The following is a 21,948-nucleotide window of genomic DNA, read 5'->3' on the forward strand; positions in this document are numbered from 1 at the left end:
AGTCAGAGCTACAATCGAATGGTTTAGATCAATGATGCCCAACCTACGGCCCTACAGCTGTTGTAAAACTGCAACTCCCACAATGCCTTCTGTAGTCCTATAGCTGTAGGCTGTCCAATCATGCTGGGAGTTGTAGTTTTTAAACAGCTGGGGGGCCAAAGGTTGGGCATCCCTGGTTTAGATCAAAGCATATTCAAGTGTTAGAACGGCCAAGTCAAAGTCCAGACCTAAATCCCATTGAAAAAGAATGACAAGACTTGAAATTGCTGTTCACAGACGCTCTCCATTCAAACTAACTGCTTGAGCTATTTTGCAAAGAAGAATGGGCATACATTTCAGCCTCTAGATATGCAAAGCTGGTGGAGACATTACCCAAAAGACTTGCAGCTGTAATTGCAGTGAAAGATGGTCCTACAAAGTATTGACTCAGGGGGGCTGAATAGAAATGCACACCAAACTTTCCAGATTTTTTTTATACATTTTTTTTTTTAAACCATGGAAAAGTTCAAGGGGTATGAATATTTTTACACTGTAGGTGTAATGGCAAAGCCCTTTGTTCTTAGAGGCTCGTTTGCATTTAGCAATCTGGGCAATTAGGAACATAGGACCAACACAGATGCCTTCAGCTGCCAAACACGCAGGCAATATAGGTTAACCTTTTTTATAGGTATAAATTTGATGACAGATGCCCTTTGTCTTTCAAACAATCTTCTTAATAGCGTCTTTAAGCTTTTAAAAATGCAGACGTTAGAAGGATGTTTACCATTTGGAAGGGGTAGAGAAACAGGGGCAAGATGTCAATTTTCATGGCATTAATGAAAGCAATGTTGACCAGTAGGGTCAATATCCTTAGCAACAGTGAAGACAGCAACCAATTTTTATAAAGCGATGCTAACGAATTTAGACTGTACATCTGGATTAGTACCATGATACCACTATTATAATATTTGTTGTTAGAACAGGACTATGATTAGTTTTTAAATGGGTCTCCTGGAACATCAGGGCATGAACCATCTGTTTCTGCATGTTATACAATTTCAGAACTATGGGGTAGATTTATCCCCCAAAGGAGCTGTGAAAAATGAATGCTGGAATCTGATTGGTTGCTATGGGCAACTAAGACAGCTTTCCTTTACACCAGTTTTGATAAATCATCTCTTATGTTTCAGTAAAACTACAAAGGAAAAAAGAGGGTGGAATGAGAGGGGTGTGACAAAGAAAGAGAAAAAGATAATAAGATGAAACAAGCAGGTAAAGCTAAGTTAAAGGGGTTGTCCAAGATTATAAAAAATCTTGGAAAAACCCTTTAATTGATTAAAATTGAGAAATTATGTTATACTCACGCTTTTCTTAGTTCTCTGTGGCAGTGACTAGTAGCTACAGGGGAAAGACATGCAAAAAGTGTCCATTCAGACGTATTATAAATGTGAGGCTGACTGAACTGTGAGCCCTAGAACCCCCTAACTGCAACAGCTTGTTTAACGGAAAAAATAATAATAGACACCATATATACTGATAGCCAGAACCTAAACAGGAAACTGAGAGGATAAAAGGGGTGCAATCCAATTATAAATCTGTATGTAGTAGTTAGGACTAAAAATTATATGACACAAATAATAATGGCCTAAACCAAATAATTCCTTATTGCAAATATACATTTGCAAGTGGTTTATATAATTTGGAGCCAGACTTCTGAGTAAAAAGTACAGTAAATTCTAACAGGACTCCTAGGAAAGACTATGATTACCCTATCCACACAGGGTGATTGGCAGCTTTCTGTGTACACATACTTATGCAGGGAGAACTGTCAATCATCCTGTGGGGGTGTGGTATTCAGGATTCTTGCTGTGTCTCCCAGGAGTCCTGTAAGGATTTAATCAACTTTTTACTTAGAAATCCTTTTCAAAATTCCATAAACGTATATATCATAGAGCTGAGCTTTTCTCCCTCTAATATATTCAGCTGTCAGACAGGATGGCAGAGATCAGATGACCGGTAGGATATATTGATACATCTTCCCATGATACATATCACAGTACAATGTGGTAGAAAAGACATAAAGATACCTGTTTTATATAAAAGACAGTAAAAAATAAATATAGTGTATATGTTTGTAAAGGTGACAGGCTTCCCTTTCAACATTTTGGGATAATCCGAGATTATTTGGTCTGATTCTCTGTCTCTGGTCAGGCTGATATACGCATTTCAAGGTCCTAAGTTATCTCACATTGAGATACATGATAGCCTCCTATAGGTGGCACTGAAAAGACAGTTTTCTTTCATCTGGAGAAAAGCTACAGTATTTTACATACTTTTACCAGAAAGGTGTTGCAGTAAAATCTGTCCTCCTGTAGCAGGATCTCCAGTACAGAGAAGGAAAGGGATGAGAATTAAAGGAAAATGCTGTAGAGCAAGAAATAAACCATTGTAATCTAAATCTTTTAGTTTTTAGTCTATTTTAAAGCAAATATAAAAAAATATAACTTTTGATTATACAAAAAAATACTGGGCTTTTCAAATAAAAAAAACAGTGGAAGAACACCAACACAGATAAGATCCAATAATTAGTTGCATTCTGTCAGCATCTATATACAGTATATGAAGCAATCCCATGTTGAACAAGCATCTGAACTACTTGTAAAATTGCCCCCTCCCAAGCCATAACATCAGTTCATGATGCCCCCCTCCTAAGGATAGACCATCAATATAAGATCAGCAGGGGTTCAGCACCCCACACCCTTGCCAAATACAGTATCTGTGCTAGAAGTCGATTCTGGCCCCATCCATTGTGTAGTGGATGGAGCCAGTAACCACATTATAGCACTGCTTCCGTAGGAAACGCCCTCTTAGCCAATCACTGGCTGAGGCGGGTCACTGCTGGTCCGGTGATTGGCCGAGCAGCCGTCTCCAGGTATTTCTCTTTGTGCACAAAACTTTCTTGGAGCCAGTGCAATGATTCGTATAGATCCATTTGGAGTGATCCGGGTAAAAATTCACTGAAAGGCTACATGCACATGAACGTTGTTTGTTTCCGTGTCCGTTCCTTTTTTTTTTTTTTGTGGATAGGATGCGGACCCATTCATTTCAATTGGTCCGCTTTTGTATGTCTCGCAAAAAAAATTGAACATGTCCTATTCTTGTCCGTTTTAGGCATTGTTACAATGGATCTGCAAAAAACAAAACGGATGGCATAAGGATGTCATTCTTTTTTTTTTTTTTGTGGACCGCAAAACACATACGGTCATGTGCATGTAGCCAAAATGTGATAGGAATTCCTTTTTTTTTTTTTTTTTTAAACAATATTAGCCCCTCCCCTGATATTTAAAGCTAGGTAGTGCCCTATTTGGGTGTGATTAACCTCAAACTGGTATCTGTATGCAGGACAGTAACAAGGGGTATGGTTACTGTCCTGCATACAGATATCAGCTTGAATGTGATTGTAAACCCTTCTGCTATTTCTTGTAGAACATTATACATTATATACAGTACACGGTCCGATATAATAGGACCAAATGTATTTATCTCTGAAATGCATATTTTAGGGAAGATTTATCAAACTGGTATAAAGTATAACTGTCTTAGTTGCCCATAGCAACCAATCAGATTGCTTGCTATGGTCACCTAAGCCAGTTTTACTTTACACCAGTTTGATAAATGACCCCATTTGTTTTGATTACTTACTTTTCATGCACAATTTCTTTTCGCAGGTTTACGTGGCGCTATAGCTTTCGCACTAGCTATTCGAGATACCGATTCTCAGCCCAAACAGATTATGTTTACCACAACGTTGTTGGTTGTCTTTTTCACCGTGTGGGTTTTCGGAGGTGGTACAACACCAATGCTGACATGGCTCCAAATCAGGTTAGTTATATGTGTTTTGCGAAATTTACAGGGGTTTGGTGACTTAATATGGTGTTCATAGTTCATGTTATTATTAAATCCAAACCTTGTAATAATACTCAAGAAACCTAATGTGAATATAAAAGGATTCAAAGGCATGCAGTATATTTGTTCTCTTACTGTCTAAACAACGTTGTCCCGTATACACATGCTATCTATGGGTCCATATGTACATGGCCAGATAACCTGCTTAAACCAATGCCACTCGTTGATATGGCAAATTTTACACGCTGCACTTGTGCATTTTTCATTGAGCTGGTAGTTTCTACGATCACTTATTCCCCACAGTTGAAAAACTGACAAACGATGATTTTAATGGCCACATAAATGATGCGAAGATTGCTTGCTTGTTGTTTGATTGCTTTACATGTTTACATAGGGCAGTAATCAAGACCAAAGTACAAATGACCGTATGAGTATTCTGGGCACAGCAGTCATCTGGTTTAGGCTTTTGTTGGGTGCTCGTCCCTAGGTGATCCCACTCCACCCTTGGATCAGTGGCTCAAAATTCTGTAAATATGTCTTTGTTTAATTCAGCCGTAAACAGTGCATTAATAATACAGAAACTTTTCATGAAGCTGTATAGCCCAGTGGTTAAGGTTCTCAACTTTAATGTAGAAGGCTGTGAGTTCAAATCCCAACATAACCATTTCAAAAATAGAGGCTAAAATAAAAACTTAAATAGACACACCAACCTTTTGGAAAAGGATTTAGGAAAACGAGAGGAATGGTCAAAAATCTGGCAACTAAAATTTAATGTTAATAAGTGCAAGATAATGCACCTGGGGCATAAAAACCCAAGAGCAGAATATAAAATCAGTGATACAGTCCTAACCTCAGTATCTGAGGAAAGGGATTTAGGGGTCATTATTTCTGAAGACTTAAAGGTAGGCAAACAATGTCATTGTCACTACCAGACATCTGAGAAGCTCTGACAGATGCCTTTCAGAACCTCCTCCTTGAGCTTCCTTTGTTTTGCTTTCAGTTCCTCATCTCGTTAGCCTCTCTCAGCTGTCATGTAGTTGTACTGATTGCATCCCTTTAAATTCCTCCCCATAGTGCATCAGTGTGCGGTTTATATTACTTCCTGGAGTGTGTGTGCATGCTGATCCTACTTCCCAGTCTTCTACAAGATGAGTGTTGTGCATTCATTTGTGTTTTTCTGTTTGCTGGATCCCAGGTGACCCTGACTCCCTCCGTATCTAGTGTAGGGAGCCGGTGGTCGTGTCCCCTCACTATTATAGGGTGTTCAGGTGTTATACAGTCGAGGTACGAGGATATGCGATCATCTACCATTGGGATTTTTGCATAGGCTGAGCAGTCAGAGAGAGTGCCAGGTCTAATGCAGGGGTCTCCCTTTTTGTTCCTTAGTTGTGGATCCAGTGAGTCGTATATTCATTTTGTGTTGTCTTGTTTCCTGTACACCTTCCGTGACATTAATAGAGCAGCCGGAAATGCTAGCAGAATGCTTGGGTGTATAGGGAGAGGCATTACCAGTAGAAAGAGGGAGGTGTTCATGCCGCTCTACAGAGCACTAGCGAGACCTCATTTGGAGTATTGTGCTCAGTACTGGAGAGCATATCTCCAGAAGGATATTGATACTTTGGAGAGAGTTCAGAGAAGAGCTACTAAACTGGTACATGGATTGCAGGATAAAACTTACCAGAAAGGTTAAAGGACCTTAACATGTATAGCTTAGAAGAAAGACGAGACAGAGGGGATATGATAGAAACTTTGAAATACATAAAGGGAATCAACAAGGTAAAAGAGGAGAGAATATTTAAAGAGGACCTTTCACCTGGAAAAACATTGTGAACTAAGTATCATGACATATACAGCGGCACCCAGGGATCTCACTGCACTTACTATTATCCCTGGGCGCCGCTCCGTTCTCCCGTTATGTCCTCCAGTATCTTCGCTCACTTGGTTATAGTAGGCGGTATGTTCGGGGACTTGGTTATAGTAGGAGGAGTCTGTCCTTGTTCTGCTGGACGTCTCCTCCTCCTAGGCTATAGCGCTGGCCAATCGCAGCGCAGAGCTCATAGCCTGGGAGGTCTTTATTGTATGACATCATGGTTACATATAAGTATACTGTATATATTTAATTCAAGTAAATGGGTCTGAAAAATACAGATGTATCTGGATGCTACGTGGACATTCACATACATCTGGATTTTCTGGATGGAAATCAGAACCACTGAACTAAATCAGCAGTTCAGCAGTGAGAGACATGTAGATTTATACATTTGCCATAATATTTTATGCAGATTTAAATATACAGAGTAAAAGTATTCTCCTTCTCCTGACTACTTTGTCTCCTGAGCAACACTTTATGCATTGGAAGCTTGGTCTCACATGTCTTCAGCACGAATCCAGCTTTCTTTGCCAACTTTATTGACTTTACTTCTGTTACTTCTCATGGTTCTGCACTAGAGGTGAATGTTACAAAGTGAGAATCACTATCACTTCCACTGTTGGCCAATAAAGACCTTGATATGTGACAGTCCAGCCTGTAGCTGTCTCCTTTCTGTATTGAGGATGTCTGTCTGATGTCTTTAGTATCTACTGAACAGGGCTAAATCAACCAACAGCAAAGCGTCTGAGAAAAAACAGTGTATTTCGGCAGGGGTGTACAAAGCACACAGGCTACGTGAGCTAAGGAATTCATTAGTTCAGTCTCATACAATTTGCAATTTAATAGACAGTATAAATCTGTTTTTAAGGTAACAATGACCTTCAACCTACTGGATCCACCTGCAGCTGCACAGGTTGGACACATGGTTAGAGTTGAGCGAACACCTGGATGTTCGGGTTCGAGAAGTTCGGCCGAACATCCCGGAAATGTTCGGGATCCGAACCCGATCCGAACTTCGTCCCGAACCCGAACCCCATTGAAGTCAATGGGGACCCGAACTTTTCGGCACTAAAAAGGCTGTAAAACAGCCCAGGAAAGAGCTAGAGGGCTGCAAAAGGCAGCAACATGTAGGTAAATCCCCTGCAAACAAATGTGGATAGGGAAATGAATTAAAATAAAAATTAAATAAATAAAAATTAACCAAAATCAATTGGAGAGAGGTTCCATAGCAGAGAATCTGGCTTCCCGTCACCCACCACTGGAACAATTCTAGTAAGAAGCAGGGCGGCAATACCAGAGGGTTAGACGGATCGTTAGTGATAGGGATATGTGTCAAACAAGATTAGACGATATGACCAATAAATTTAGAGAGCGAGGCTACCCCCCTGATCTATTGAAAATACAGCGTAATAAAGCTGAGATTACACCACCAGATAGAACTAAGAAAGAAACAAGGATCCCCTTAGTGATTAAATACCATCCCTGGTCCCAGCGCCTTAGGACTATTGTTAATCAGCATTGGCACATATTATCTAAGTCCTATCCACGGATAGGAGAGTTCCAGAGGCCACCCATGATATGCTATAAACGGGCAGAAAATATTAGGGATAAAATAGTCCGGGCGGATGTGGGAAGTAATAAAATAGAAAGAGGACAGAGTACTTTATCTACACCTAGACGGGGCACTTTTCCTTGTTTAAACTGTGTCAATTGTTCCAGCGTTATAAAGGGTTCATGTTTCTCCCACCCTCACTCAGGTGAAAATATTCCAATAAGGGGCACGTTCACTTGTGATAGTAGATTTGTGGTTTACATTCTTAAATGTCCATGTGGATTACTATATGTGGGGGAAACCTCAATGAGAATGAAGGACAGACTAAGTAAACACAAATCTACTATCCGTAAACAGAATTTATTACTCCCAATACCCCTTCATTTTTATGATAAAAAACACAACATCTCGCAGTTGAGGTATCAGATTATTGAAGGTGTATCATTACCCCGTCGAGGGGGTGACAGAAATAAATTGTTATTGAAAAGGGAGGCTTACTGGATCCATCGTCTTCAGACAATGGAGCCCAGGGGCCTCAATCGTGAGTACAATGTGTCCTGCTTCCTATAAGGCATTCGGCCTTATGCAATCTGATAAATATATTTCTTTTTTTCTTCAGCGTGATTAATCACTGCAAGAATGGACTATGTGACTGAAAATCTTCGCCAGTATAGAGTGGATATGTTTTTTGCGAATTTTCAATTGCGAATTTTCAGTTGCGAATTTTCAGTTGCGAATTTTCAATTGCGAATTTTCAATTTTCAATTGCGAATTTTCAGTTGCGAATTTTCAATTGCGAATTTTTCAATGCGAATTTTTCATTGCGATTATTTGATATGCGAATTTTATTTAATGAGGGAGGCGGAGCTTCTTTGATGATGTCAGTTCCTTTGTGTTTCATTTATGTATAAATAGCTGGAGTGTAAGATGTTTTATGCAGTCTGATGAAAGCACATCTGTGCTGAAACGCGTCACTAGGCCATTTTGAATATGTGACTGAATAAATCTACATTGTGATCTACATCAGCGAAGTGCCGGTCCTTTCCTTTGAAACCACCACTGGAACAGTCCATTCTCAGATATTTAGGCCCCGGCACCCAGGCAGAGGAGAGAGGTCCCGTAACAGAGAATCTGTCTTCATGTCAGCAGAGAATTAGTCTGCATGTCATAGCAGAGAATGAGGCTTCACGTCAGCCACCACTGCAACAGTCCATTGGCATATATTTAGGCCCAGCACACACACAGGCAGAGGAGAGAGGTCCCGTAACAGAGAATCTGGCTTCATGTCAGCAGAGAATCAGTCTGCATGTCATAGCAGAGAATGAGGCTTCACGTCAGCCACCACTGCAACAGTCCATTGGCATATATTTAGGCCCAGCACACACACAGGCAGAGGAGAGAGGTCCCGTAACAGAGGATCTGGCTTCATGTCAGCAGAGAATCAGTCTGCATGTCATAGCAGAGAATCAGGCTTCACGTCAGCCACCACTGCAACAGTCCATTGTCATAAATTTAGGCCCAGCACCCAGGCAGAGGAGAGAGGTCCCGTAACAGACAATCTGGCTTCATGTCAGCAGAGAATTAGTCTGCATGTCATAGCAGAGAATGAGGCTTCACGTCAGCCACCACTGCAACAGTCCATTGGCATATATTTAGGCCCAGCACACACACAGGCAGAGGAGAGAGGTCCCGTAACAGAGGATCTGGCTTCATGTCAGCAGAGAATCAGTCTGCATGTCATAGCAGAGAATCAGGCTTCACGTCAGCCACCACTGCAACAGTCCATTGTCATAAATTTAGGCCCAGCACCCAGGCAGAGGAGAGAGGTCCCGTAACAGAGAATCTGTCTTCATGTCAGCAGAGAATTAGTCTGCATGTCATAGCAGAGAATGAGGCTTCACGTCAGCCACCACTGCAACAGTCCATTGGCATATATTTAGGCCCAGCACCCAGGCAGAGGAGGGAGGTCCCGTAACAGAGAATCTGGCTTCATGTCAGCAGAGAATCAGTCTGCATGTCATAGCAGAGAATGAGGCTTCACGTCAGCCACCACTGCAACAGTCCATTGGCATATATTTAGGCCTAGCACACAGGCAGAGCAGAGAGGTCCCGTAACAGACAATCTGGCTTCATGACAGCAGAGAATCAGTCTGCATGTCATAGCAGAGAATCAGGCTTCACGTCAGCCACCACTGCAACAGTCCATTGTCATAAATTTAGGCCCAGCACCCAGGCAGAGGAGAGAGGTCCCGTAAAAGAGGATCTGGCTTCATGTCAGCAGAGAATCAGTCTGCATGTCATAGCAGAGAATCAGGCTTCACGTCAGCCACCACTGCAACAGTCCATTGTCATAAATTTAGGCCCAGCACCCAGGCAGAGGAGAGAGGTCCCGTAACAGAGGATCTGGCTTCATGTCAGCAGAGAATCAGTCTGCATGTCATAGCAGAGAATCAGGCTTCACGTCAGCCACCACTGCAACAGTCCATTGTCATAAATTTAGGCCCAGCACCCAGGCAGAGGAGAGAGGTCCCGTAACAGACAATCTGGCTTCATGTCAGCAGAGAATTAGTCTGCATGTCATAGCAGAGAATCAGGCTTCATGTCAGCCACCACTGCAACAGTCCATTGGCATATATTTAGGCCTAGCACACAGGCAGAGGAGAGGTTCATTCAACTTTGGGTAGCATCGCAATATAATGGTAAAATGAAAATAAAAATAGGATTGAATGAGGAAGTGCCCTGGAGTCCAATAATATATGGTTATGGGGAGGTAGTTAATGTCTAATCTGGACAAGGGACGGACAGGTCCTGTGGGATCCATGCCTGGTTCATTTTTATGAACGTCAGCTTGTCCACATTGGCTGTAGACAGGCGGCTGCGTTTGTCTGTAATGACGCCCCCTGCCGTGCTGAATACACGTTCAGACAAAACGCTGGCTGCCGGGCAGGCCAGCACCTCCAAGGCATAAAAGGCTAGCTCTGGCCACGTGGACAATTTAGAGACCCAGAAGTTGAATGGGGCCGAACCATCAGTCAGTACGTGGAGGGGTGTGCACACGTACTGTTCCACCATGTTAGTGAAATGTTGCCTCCTGCTAACACGTTGCGTATCAGGTGGTGGTGCAGTTAGCTGTGGCGTGTTGACAAAAGTTTTCCACATCTCTGCCATGCTAACCCTGCCCTCAGAGGAGCTGGCCGTGACACAGCTGCCTTGGCGACCTCTTGCTCCTCCTCTGCCTTGGCCTTGGGCTTCCACTTGTTCCCCTGTGACATTTGGGAATGCTCTCAGTAGCGCGTCTACCAACGTGCGCTTGTACTCGCGCATCTTCCTATCACGCTCCAGTGCAGGAAGTAAGGTGGGCACATTGTCTTTGTAGCGTGGATCCAGCAGGGTGGCAACCCAGTAGTCCGCACAGGTTAAAATGTGGGCAACTCTGCTGTCGTTGCGCAGGCACTGCAGCATGTAGTCGCTCATGTGTGCCAGGCTGCCCAGGGGTAAGGACAAGCTGTCCTCTGTGGGAGGCGTATCGTCATCGTCCTGCCTTTCCCCCCAGCCACGCACCAGTGATGGACCCGAGCTGCGTTGGGTGCCACCCCGCTGTGACCATGCTTCATCCTCATCCTCCTCCACCTCCTCCTCATCCTCGTCCTCCTCGTCCTCCAGTAGTGGGCCCTGGCTGGCCACATTTGTACCTGGCCTCTGCTGTTGCCAAAAACCTCCCTCTGAGTCACTTCGAAGAGACTGGCCTGAAAGTGCTAAAAATGACCCCTCTTCCTCCTCCTCCTCCTCCTCCTCCTGGGCCACCTCCTCTTCCATTATCGCCCTAAGTGTTTTCTCAAGGAGACATAGAAGTGGTATTGTAACGCTGATAACGGTGTCATCGCCACTGGCCATGTTGGTGGAGTACTCGAAACAGCGCAACAGGGCACACAGGTCTCGCATGGAGGCCCAGTCATTGGTGGTGAAGTGGTGCTGTTCTGTAGTGCGACTGACCCGTGCGTGCTGCAGCTGAAACTCCACTATGGCCTGCTGCTGCTCGCACAGTCTGTCCAGCATGTGCAAGGTGGAGTTCCACCTGGTGGGCACGTCGCATATGAGGCGGTGAGCGGGAAGGCCGAAGTTACGCTGTAGCGCAGACAGGCGAGCAGCAGCAGGATGTGAACGCCGGAAGCGCGAACAGACGGCCCGCACTTTATGCAGCAGCTCTGACATGTCGGGGTAGTTGTGAATGAACTTCTGCACCACCAAATTCAGCACATGCGCCAAGCAAGGGATGTGCGTCAAATTGGCTAGTCCCAGAGCTGCAACGAGATTTCGCCCATTATCACACACCACCAGGCCGGGCTTGAGGCTCACCGGCAGCAACCACTCGTCGGTCTGTTGTTCAATACCCCGCCACAACTCCTGTGCGGTGTGGGGCCTGTCCCCCAAACATATGAGTTTCAGAATGGCCTGCTGACGTTTACCCCGGGCTGTGCTGAAGTTGGTGGTGAAGGTGTGTGGCTGACTGGATGAGCAGGTGGAAGAAGAGGAGGAGGAAGCCGAGAAGGAGGAGGTGGCAACAGGAGGCAAAGAATGTTGCCCTGCGATCCTTGGCGGCGGAAGGACGTGCGCCAAACAGCTCTCCGCCTGGGGCCCAGCTGCCACTACATTTACCCAGTGTGCAGTTAGGGAGATATAGCGTCCCTGGCCGTGCTTACTGGTCCACGTATCTGTGGTTAGGTGGACCTTGCTACAGATGGCGTTGCGCAGTGCACACTTGATTTTATGGGATACTTGGTTGTGCAGGGAAGGCACGGCTCTCTTGGAGAAGTAGTGCCGGCTGGGAACAACATACTGTGGGACAGCAAGCGACATGAGCTGTTTGAAGCTGTCTGTGTCCACCAGCCTAAATGACAGCATTTCATAGGCCAGTAGTTTAGAAATGCTGGCATTCAGGGCCAGGGATCGAGGGTGGCTAGGTGGGAATTTACGCTTTCTATCAAATGTTTGTGAGATGGAGAGCTGAACGCTGGCGTGTGACATGGTTGAGACGCTTGGTGACGGAGGTGGTGGTGGTGGTGTTGGTGGTACATCCCCTGTTTGCTGGGCGGCAGGTGCCAACGTTCCTCCAGAGGCGGAGGAAGAGGCCGAGGCGGCAGCAGCAGAATAGGCCGAGGCGGCAGCAGCAGAAGAGGTAGCAGGGGGAGCCTGAGTGACTTCCTTGGTTTTAAGGTGTTTACTCCACTGCAGTTCATGCTTTGCATGCAGGTGCCTGGTCATGCAGGTTGTGCTCAGGTTCAGAACGTTAATGCCTCGCTTCAGGCTCTGATGGCACAGCGTGCAAACCACTCGGGTCTTGTCGTCAGCACATTGTTTGAAGAAGTGCCATGCCAGGGAACTCCTTGAAGCTGCCTTTGGGGTGCTCGGTCCCAGATGGCGGCGGTCAGTAGCAGGCGGAGTCTCTTGGCGGCGGGTGTTCTGCTTTTGCCCACTGCTCCCTCTTTTGCTACGCTGTTGGCTCGGTCTCACCACTGCCTCTTCCTCCGAACTGTGAAAGTCAGTGGCACGACCTTCATTCCATGTGGGGTCTAGGACCTCATCGTCCCCTGCATCGTCTTCCACCCAGTCTTGATCCCTGACCTCCTGTTCAGTCTGCACACTGCAGAAAGACGCAGCAGTTGGCACCTGTGTTTCGTCATCATCAGAGACATGCTGAGGTGGTATTCCCATGTCCTCATCATCAGGAAACATAAGTGGTTGTGCGTCAGTGCATTCTATGTCTTTCACCGCTGGGGAAGGGCTAGGTGGATGCCCTTGGGAAACCCTGCCAGCGGAGTCTTCAAACAGCATAAGAGACTGCTGCATAACTTGAGGCTGAGACAGTTTCCCTGGTATGCATGGGGGTGATGTGACAGACTGATGGGGTTGGTTTTCAGGCGCCATCTGTGCGCTTTCTGCAGAAGACTGGGTGGGAGATAATGTGAACGTGCTGGATCCACTGTCGGCCACCCAATTGACTAATGCCTGTACCTGCTCAGGCCTTACCATCCTTAGAACGGCATTGGGCCCCACCATATATCGCTGTAAATTCTGGCGGCTACTGGGACCTGAGGTAGTTGGTACACTAGGACGTGTGGATGTGGCAGAACGGCCACGTCCTCTCCCAGCACCAGAGGGTCCACTAACACCACCACGACCATGTCCACGTCCGCGTCCCTTACTAGATGTTTTTCTCATTGTTATGGTTCACCACAACAACAAATATATTATTTGGCCCAATGTATTGTATTCAAATTCAGCGGGATATAAATTTGAGGCCTAGTATTTAGGCGCTGGGTGACCGGTATGGATTTAGTGACAGAATTAGACTTGGAAATGCACAGAAGCGTGTGTGTGTGAAGTTATTCTGAATGACCCAATGTGCACCTTGAATATTATATACCCTTTTAGGGATAGATTTCAAATAGCTCTGATATAGCAGAAACCACTAAATTATGAAATTGCTAAATTGGGAATTGTATTTCAACCCAGAACAAGAAATGTGCTTGAACGGACACTAAATAACTCGCCCAGCTACAGCACTAACGAGAGATTTAGCAGGATATAAATTTGAGGCCTAGTATTTAGGCGCTGGGTGACAGGTATGGGTTTAGTGACAGAATTAGACTTGGAAATACACAGTAGCGGGTGTGTGTGAAGTTATTCTGAATGACCCAATGTGCACCTTGAATATTATATACCCTTTTAGGGATAGATTTCAAATAGCTCTGATATAGCAGAAACCACTAAATTATGAAATTGCTAAATTGGGAATTGTATTTCAACCCAGAACAAGAAATGTGCTTGAACGGACACTAAATAACTCGCCCAGCTACAGCACTAACGAGAGATTTAGCAGGATATAAATTTGAGGCCTAGTATTTAGGCGCTGGGTGACAGGTATGGGTTTAGTGACAGAATTAGACTTGGAAATACACAGTAGCGGGTGTGTGTGAAGTTATTCTGAATGACCCAATGTGCACCTTGAATATTATATACCCTTTTAGGGATAGATTTCAAATAGCTCTGATATAGCAGAAACCACTAAATTATGAAATTGCTAAATTGGGTATTGTATTTCAACCCAGAACAAGAAATGTGCTTGAACGGACACTAAATAACTCGCCCAGCTACAGCACTAACGAGAGATTTAGCAGGATATAAATTTGAGGCCTAGTATTTAGGCGCTGGGTGACAGGTATGGGTTTAGTGCCAGAATTAGACTTGGAAATACACAGTAGCGGGTGTGTGTGAAGTTATTCTGAATGACCCAATGTGCACCTTGAATATTATATACCCTTTTAGGGATAGATTTCAAATAGCTCTGATATAGCAGAAACCACTAAATTATGAAATTGCTAAATTGGGAATTGTATTTCAACCCAGAACAAGAAATGTGCTTGAACGGACACTAAATAACTCGCCCAGCTACAGCACTAACGAGAGATTTAGCAGGATATAAATTTGAGGCCTAGTATTTAGGCGCTGGGTGACAGGTATGGGTTTAGTGACAGAATTAGACTTGGAAATACACAGTAGCGGGTGTGTGTGAAGTTATTCTGAATGACCCAATGTGCACCTTGAATATTATATACCCTTTTAGGGATAGATTTCAAATAGCTCTGATATAGCAGAAACCACTAAATTATGAAATTGCTAAATTGGGAATTGTATTTCAACCCAGAACAAGAAATGTGCTTGAACGGACACTAAATAACTCGCCCAGCTACAGCACTAACGAGAGATTTAGCAGGATATAAATTTGAGGCCTAGTATTTAGGCGCTGGGTGACAGGTATGGGTTTAGTGACAGAATTAGACTTGGAAATACACAGTAGCGGGTGTGTGTGAAGTTATTCTGAATGACCCAATGTGCACCTTGAATATTATATACCTTTTAGGGATAGATTTCAAATAGCTCTGATATAGCAGAAACCACTAAATTATGAAATTGCTAAATTGGGAATTGTATTTCAACCCAGAACAAGAAATGTGCTTGAACGGACACTAAATAACTCGCCCAGCTACAGCACTAACGAGAGATTTAGCAGGATATAAATTTGAGGCCTAGTATTTAGGCGCTGGGTGACAGGTATGGGTTTAGTGACAGAATTAGACTTGGAAATGCACAGTAGCGGGTGTGTGAAGTTATTCTGAATGTCCCTATGTGCACCTTCAATATGATCTACCCTTTTAGGGATAGATTTCAAATAGCTCTGATATAGCAGAAACCACTAAATTATGAAATTGCTAAATTGGGAATTGTATTTCAACCCAGAACAAGAAATGTGCTTGAACGGACACTAAATAACTCGCCCAGCTACAGCACTAAGGACAGATTTAGCTGGATATAAATTTGAGGCCTAGTATTTAGGCGCTGGGTGACAGGTATGGGTTTAGTGACAGAATTAGACTTGGAAATGCACAGTAGCGGGTGTGTGAAGTTATTCTGAATGACCCTATGTGCACCTTGAATATTATATACCCTTTTAGGGATAGATTTAAAATAGCTCTGATACAGCAGAAACCACTAAATTTTTAAATTGCTAAATTGGGAATTGTATTTCAACCCAGAACAAAAAATGTGCTTTGACGGACACTAAATAACTTTCCCAGCCACAACAGGACAGCGGTAACGAGAGATTTAGCGGGATATAAATTTGAGGCCTAGTAGTTAGGCGCTGGGTGACCGGTATGGATTTAGTGACAGAATTAGACTGGGATATGGCCAAAAAATAACCACACTATTGCTGGTTAAATGCACTTGGTGATGGGCGCAGCTTGCCCCTGATGTAGTATATGGCCAAAAAATGAACAGACTATTGCTGGTTAAATGCACTTGGTGTCACAGCTTGACCAACCACACTACTGAGGGTTAAATGCACTTGGTGACGGGCGCAGCTTGCCCCTGATGTAGTATATGGCCAAAAAATGAACAGACTATTGCTGGTTAAATGCACTTGGTGTCACAGCTTGACCAACCACACTACTGAGGGTTAAATGCACTTGGTGACGGGCGCAGCTTGCCCCTGATTTAGTATATGGCCAAAAAATGAACAGACTATTGCTGGTTAAATGCACTTGGTGTGATAGCTTGACCAACCACACTACTGAGGGTTAAATGCACTTGGTGTGACAGCTTCACCCTGATGTAGGCTTTAGCCAAAAAACAACCACACCATTGAGGGTTAAATGCACTTGGTCGCAGCTTGTGCTGGCGCACCACAAGACTCAAAATGGCCGCCGATCACCCCAGAAAAATGTGACTGACAAACGGTCTGGGCAGCCTAAAAACAGTGAGCAATTGAGGATCAGCAGCTCAATGATCCACAGCTGCAGATCGATCAGTTAATCAAGTCCTTTGGAGGAGTTAATCTGCCTAATCTCGCCCTACTGTCGCAGCCGCAACCTCTCCCTACGCTAATCAGAGCAGAGTGACGGGCGGCGCTATGTGACTCCAGCTTAAATAGAGGCTGGGTCACATGGTGCTCTGGCCAATCACAGCCATGCCAATAGTAGGCATGGCTGTGATGGCCTCTTGGGGCAAGTAGTATGACGCTTGTTGATTGGCTGCTTAGCAGCCTTTCAAAAAGCGCCAAGAAAGCGTCACAAAAGCGCGAAGAAAGCGACGAACACCGAACCCGGACTTTTACGAAAATGTCCGGGTTCGGGTCCGTGTCACGGACACCCCAAAATTCGGTACGAACCCGAACTATACAGTTCGAGTTCGCTCATCCCTACACATGGTATGTCCGCCACTGTGTTTTGGGTTTGAGATATAGGCACAGTGAATTACAGGGCCTGGTAAATTAGACCAGCCTATGTTAGGTACATTTACAAGGTCTGATCACTGACTGAATTTGTACTTCTTCAGTGGACACACCAAAATTCTTTAATTCAGCCGTAAATAGTGCATCAATAATACAGCATCGTTATGGGACTAAATTTTGAACCCCCTTTTCAAGCATGCATATGTGTACTCCCGATTAGGACATGGAAGCTATCCTAACCAGGAGTGCACATACATGCTTGAAAAAGGGCCTCAAAATTTAGGCCTTAAACTCCTTCACTGTATTTGCAGCTACCACTTCTGCAGGAAGGCTATTCCATGCATCCACTACTCTCTCAGTAAAGTAATACTTCCTGATATTACTTTTAAACCTTTGCCCCTCTAATTTAAAACTATGTCTTCTTGTAGCAGTTTTTCTTCTTTTAAAGAGGACCTTTCACCTGGAAAAACATTGTATACTAAGTATCGTGACATATACAGCGGCGCCCAGGGATCTCACTGCACTTACTATTATCCCTGGGCGCCGCTCCGTTCGCCCGTTATGTCCTCCGGTATGTTCGGGACTTGGTTATAGTAGGCGGAGTCTGCCCTTGTTGTGCTGGGCGTCTCCTCCTCCTAGGCTATAGCACTGGCCAATCGCAGAGCAGAGCTCATAGCCTGGGAGGTTTTTTTCTCCCAGGCTTTGAGATGTGCGCTGCGATTCAGTAGGTTAAAGGTCACTGTTAAAACAAAAAACTAGAAGTAGTGTACTGAATATACGCCTATTTACACAATCAAAACAAATAATGTGAGGATAGGCGCTAAAACAAAATAACAATTACTTTATTATATATTCTGTTTAAAATGAAGGGTGTCCACCTGTCAGTGCCACAGTCAGCGACTGACTAATACTAAATTTGTGAGAGTGAACCTGCGTCTGCAACCAGGGCAACCACCTGGAGCACACGTCAGTCTCACAAACTAAACCCACCAACACATAAGGGGGCTCAAAAACACCACAGGGTACAAGGTGTGTAACCCAGGAGAAAAGTACTATCTAGGAGGATACCTGATGCCGTGAAAACCACCAAGTAGCACTCCTAACAGTGAGTGTCAGCGCGCATACTCTCACTGCACAAAGATAGTATCGGTGCAGGACTATGGCAGAGCATTAGCCGTCACTCCAATTGTTGTATATGGAGCAAGGATTGCCCTGACATACTCCTTTATGGTAAAAGCTCAACGCGTTTCCATGCATTAACAATGCACTTCATCAGGAGCTATGTGCACCATACTTGAACAAAGCCCACAGCCTCTACTGTGATGTTAGACCGAGGCAGTGGATGACAACCAACAGTAGGATAACCTGCCTAACACCGAATTCCTCTAGTGTGAGGTACGGTGTTGTCACTAACAGACTACTGTCCTGCCTAAGCTACACACCTCTAGGTTGAGGCGTAGCGTGCTGATGTGCATACAGATTGGCGCTGTAATGGCCGCGAAGCGGCCCACAGAACGCCGAGATTTACAGGGTGAAACCCCGCCCTGCTAGACACGCCTCCGTCTCACAGCCAATCCGGCCAGGAGGCTCGGTCCAAGGAAAACCAATGGCTGAACAGAGGAGGAACTCGATAGGTCTCAGGGAAAGCGCAAAGCGCCGCATTAAACAAGAGAATTCAAGAGGCGGCTTAACATAATGTCACCGCAGCATCAAAACCTATTCGTCCGTATACAGTGGGGTGAGATAACAATAAAGGGATATGAGAACGAGCGACCACATGCATTAAGAAATGAAATGAACATGAATCTCATATTAACCCCCTCATTGCTGACTTATAGAAATAGACACAGTCCAAAATAAGCCAGTGTACTCATCCTATAAAGGGGACAAATGAGATCGCATCATTGAGGCCTGCTGGTTTGATGGTATTTAGTGAAAAAATCCATCTTGCCTCTTTTAGCAACAACATGCGATCACAGTCGCCACCCCTAGATGACAATTTCACAGAGTCGATCACTTGAAATTTGACCGATGACATATTCCCTCCGTGATGATCAAGTACATGGCGTGCAATCGGGGTGTCTTTGAGATTCGTAATGTCCAGAATATGTTCCCCAATCCGTCTTCTTAGCTCTCTAATGGTTTTGCCAACATATTTGATGTTGCACACGCATGTCATTAAATAGACAACACCCACCGACTTACAATTATAAAAAGACCTAGTGAAAAAGGTTTTATCTGAGGTGCTGTTGGCAAAACTTTTTGACTTATTGATGAAACCACAAAATTTGCAAGATTTACAGGGAAATGTCCCTGTAAGTGGGTTCCGTAACCATGATTGTGATTGGGGACTAGCATATAAGCTATGTGTCAACATATCCCGCAAGTTGTTGCTGCGCCGATACGTGACTGAGGGTCTCGATGGAATCATGCTGCCAATATCGGGATCAGATTTAAGTATGTCCCAGTGTTCAGCAAGAACCTGGCGTACTGTCTCATGGGCACTGTCATACGTCCCAATAATCCTCACAATGTTGTCACTGGTATCCCTCTTTTTGGGGGACAACAACAGGTCCCTATTGGTACTCAGTGAATGCTGGTAAGCCTGTTTTAAACATTGCTGCGGATAACCACGACGCTGAAACCTCTGCTGAAGTTCTTTCGCAGCCACCCTAAAGTCACTCAGTTGGGAACAATTCCTCCTCACCCTTAAATATTGGCCCTTCGGAATTCCTCTTTTAAGGGCCAAGGGGTGCCCACTCTCCCATTTCAACAAATTATTAGTAGCTGTGGGTTTCCTAAAGACATTAGTACTAATACGCCCATCAGCAGCAAGTGAAATGGCGAGATCCAGGAAGGAAATGGTGGTAGAATCAATTTCTGAGGTGAAAAAAAGTCCCAAAGTGTTCTTATTAAGGACTGCAACAAACTCTAGGAACAGCTCACAGTCGCCCCCCCACAGGATCAGAACATCGTCGATGTATCTGATCCAGAGGCGGACCACACAGGTGAACCGCTCCATATCCTCGCAGAAGACCACCTCCCTTTCCCACCAGCCCAGGTAGAGGTTCGCAAAGGTTGGGGCACAAGGACTGCCCATTGCGACCCCCCTGAGCTGGTGGAAAATGCGACCATCAAACAAAAACACATTGTGTTTGAGGATAAAACTCAGAAGTTCCATGACAAAGATGTTATGATTCCTGCACTGTTCGCCTCTCTGTTGGAGGAACGTAAGGATCGCTCTACAGCCCAACTCATGAGGAATCGAGCTGTAGAGCGCCTCCACGTCCAGACTGGCCAAAAACTTTTTTCCTCATGAGTTGGGCTGTAGAGCGATCCTTACGTTCCTCCAACAGAGAGGCGAACAGTGCAGGAATCATAACATCTTTGTCATGGAACTTCTGAGTTTTATCCTCAAACACAATGTGTTTTTGTTTGATGGTCGCATTTTCCACCAGCTCAGGGGGGTCGCAATGGGCAGTCCTTGTGCCCCAACCTTTGCAAACCTCTACCTGGGCTGGTGGGAAAGGGAGGTGGTCTTCTGCGAGGATATGGAGCGGTTCACGTGTGTGGTCCCCCTCTGGATCAGATACATCGACGATGTGCTGATCCTGTGGGGGGGCGACTGTGAGCTGTTCCTAGAGTTTGTTGCAGTCCTAAATAAGAACACTTTGGGACTTTTTTTCACCTCAGAAATTGATTCTACCACCATTTCCTTCCTGGATTTCGCCATTTCACTTGCTGCTGATGGGCGTATTAGTACTAATGTCTTTAGGAAACCCACAGCTACCAATAATTTGTTGAAATGGGAGAGTGGGCACCCCTTGGCCCTTAAAAGAGGGATTCTGAAGGGCCAATATTTAAGGGTGAGGAGGAATTGTTCCCAACTGAGTGACTTTAGGGTGGCTGCGAAAGAACTTCAGCAGAGGTTTCAGCATCGTGGTTATCCGCAGAAATGTTTAAAACAGGCTTACCAGCATTCACTGAGTACCAATAGGGACCTGTTGTTGTCCCCCAAAAAGAGGGATACCAGTGACAACATTGTGAGGATTATTGGGACGTATGACAGTGCCCATGAGACAGTACGCCAGGTTCTTGGTGAACACTGGGACATACTTAAATCTGATCCCGATATTGGCAGCATGATTCCATCGAGACCCTCAGTCACGTATCGGCGCAGCAACAACTTGCGGGATATGTTGATACATAGCTTATATGCTAGTCCCCAATCACAATCATGGTTACGGAACCCACTTACAGGGACATTTCCCTGTGGATCTTGCAAATTTTGTGGTTTCATCAATAAGTCAAAAAGTTTTGCCAACAGCACCTCAGATAAAACCTTTTTCACTAGGTCTTTTTATAATTGTAAGTCGGTGGGTGTTGTCTATTTAATGACATGCGTGTGCAACATCAAATATGTTGGCAAAACCATTATAAAGCTAAGAAGATGGATTGGGGAACATATTCTGGACATTACGAATCTCAAAGACACCCCGATTGCACGCCATGTACTTGATCATCACGGAGGGAATACGTCATCGGTCAAATTTCAAGTGATCGACTCTGTGAAATTGTCATCTAGGGGTGGCGACTGTGATCGCATGTTGTTGCAAAAAGAGGCAAGATGGATTTTTTCACTAAATACCATCAAACCAGCAGGCCTCAATGATGCAATCTCATTTGTCCCCTTTATAGGATGAGTACACTGGCTTATTTTGGACTGTGTCTATTTCTATAAGTCAGCAATGAGGGGGTTAATATGAGATTCATGTTCATTTAATTTCTTAATGCATGTGATGATATGTGGTCGCTCGTTCTCATATCCCTTTATTGTTATCTCACCCCACT

General features: G+C 44.6%; 1 protein-coding gene across 1 annotated transcript in view; it reads left to right on the plus strand.

Moving 5' to 3' along the window:
* Positions 1-21,948, plus strand: part of SLC9A9 (solute carrier family 9 member A9) — an 804,798-nt gene that overhangs the window by 500,825 nt on the left and 282,025 nt on the right. Inside the window, exon 12 of the mRNA XM_044291747.1 lies at positions 3,708-3,861. Coding sequence (XP_044147682.1) covers positions 3,708-3,861 — 154 coding nt within the window. The remainder of the gene's footprint in view (positions 1-3,707; positions 3,862-21,948) is intronic.

This window comes from Bufo gargarizans, chromosome 4 (assembly GCF_014858855.1).
Source record: "Bufo gargarizans isolate SCDJY-AF-19 chromosome 4, ASM1485885v1, whole genome shotgun sequence".
Lineage (NCBI taxonomy): Eukaryota > Metazoa > Chordata > Amphibia > Anura > Bufonidae > Bufo > Bufo gargarizans.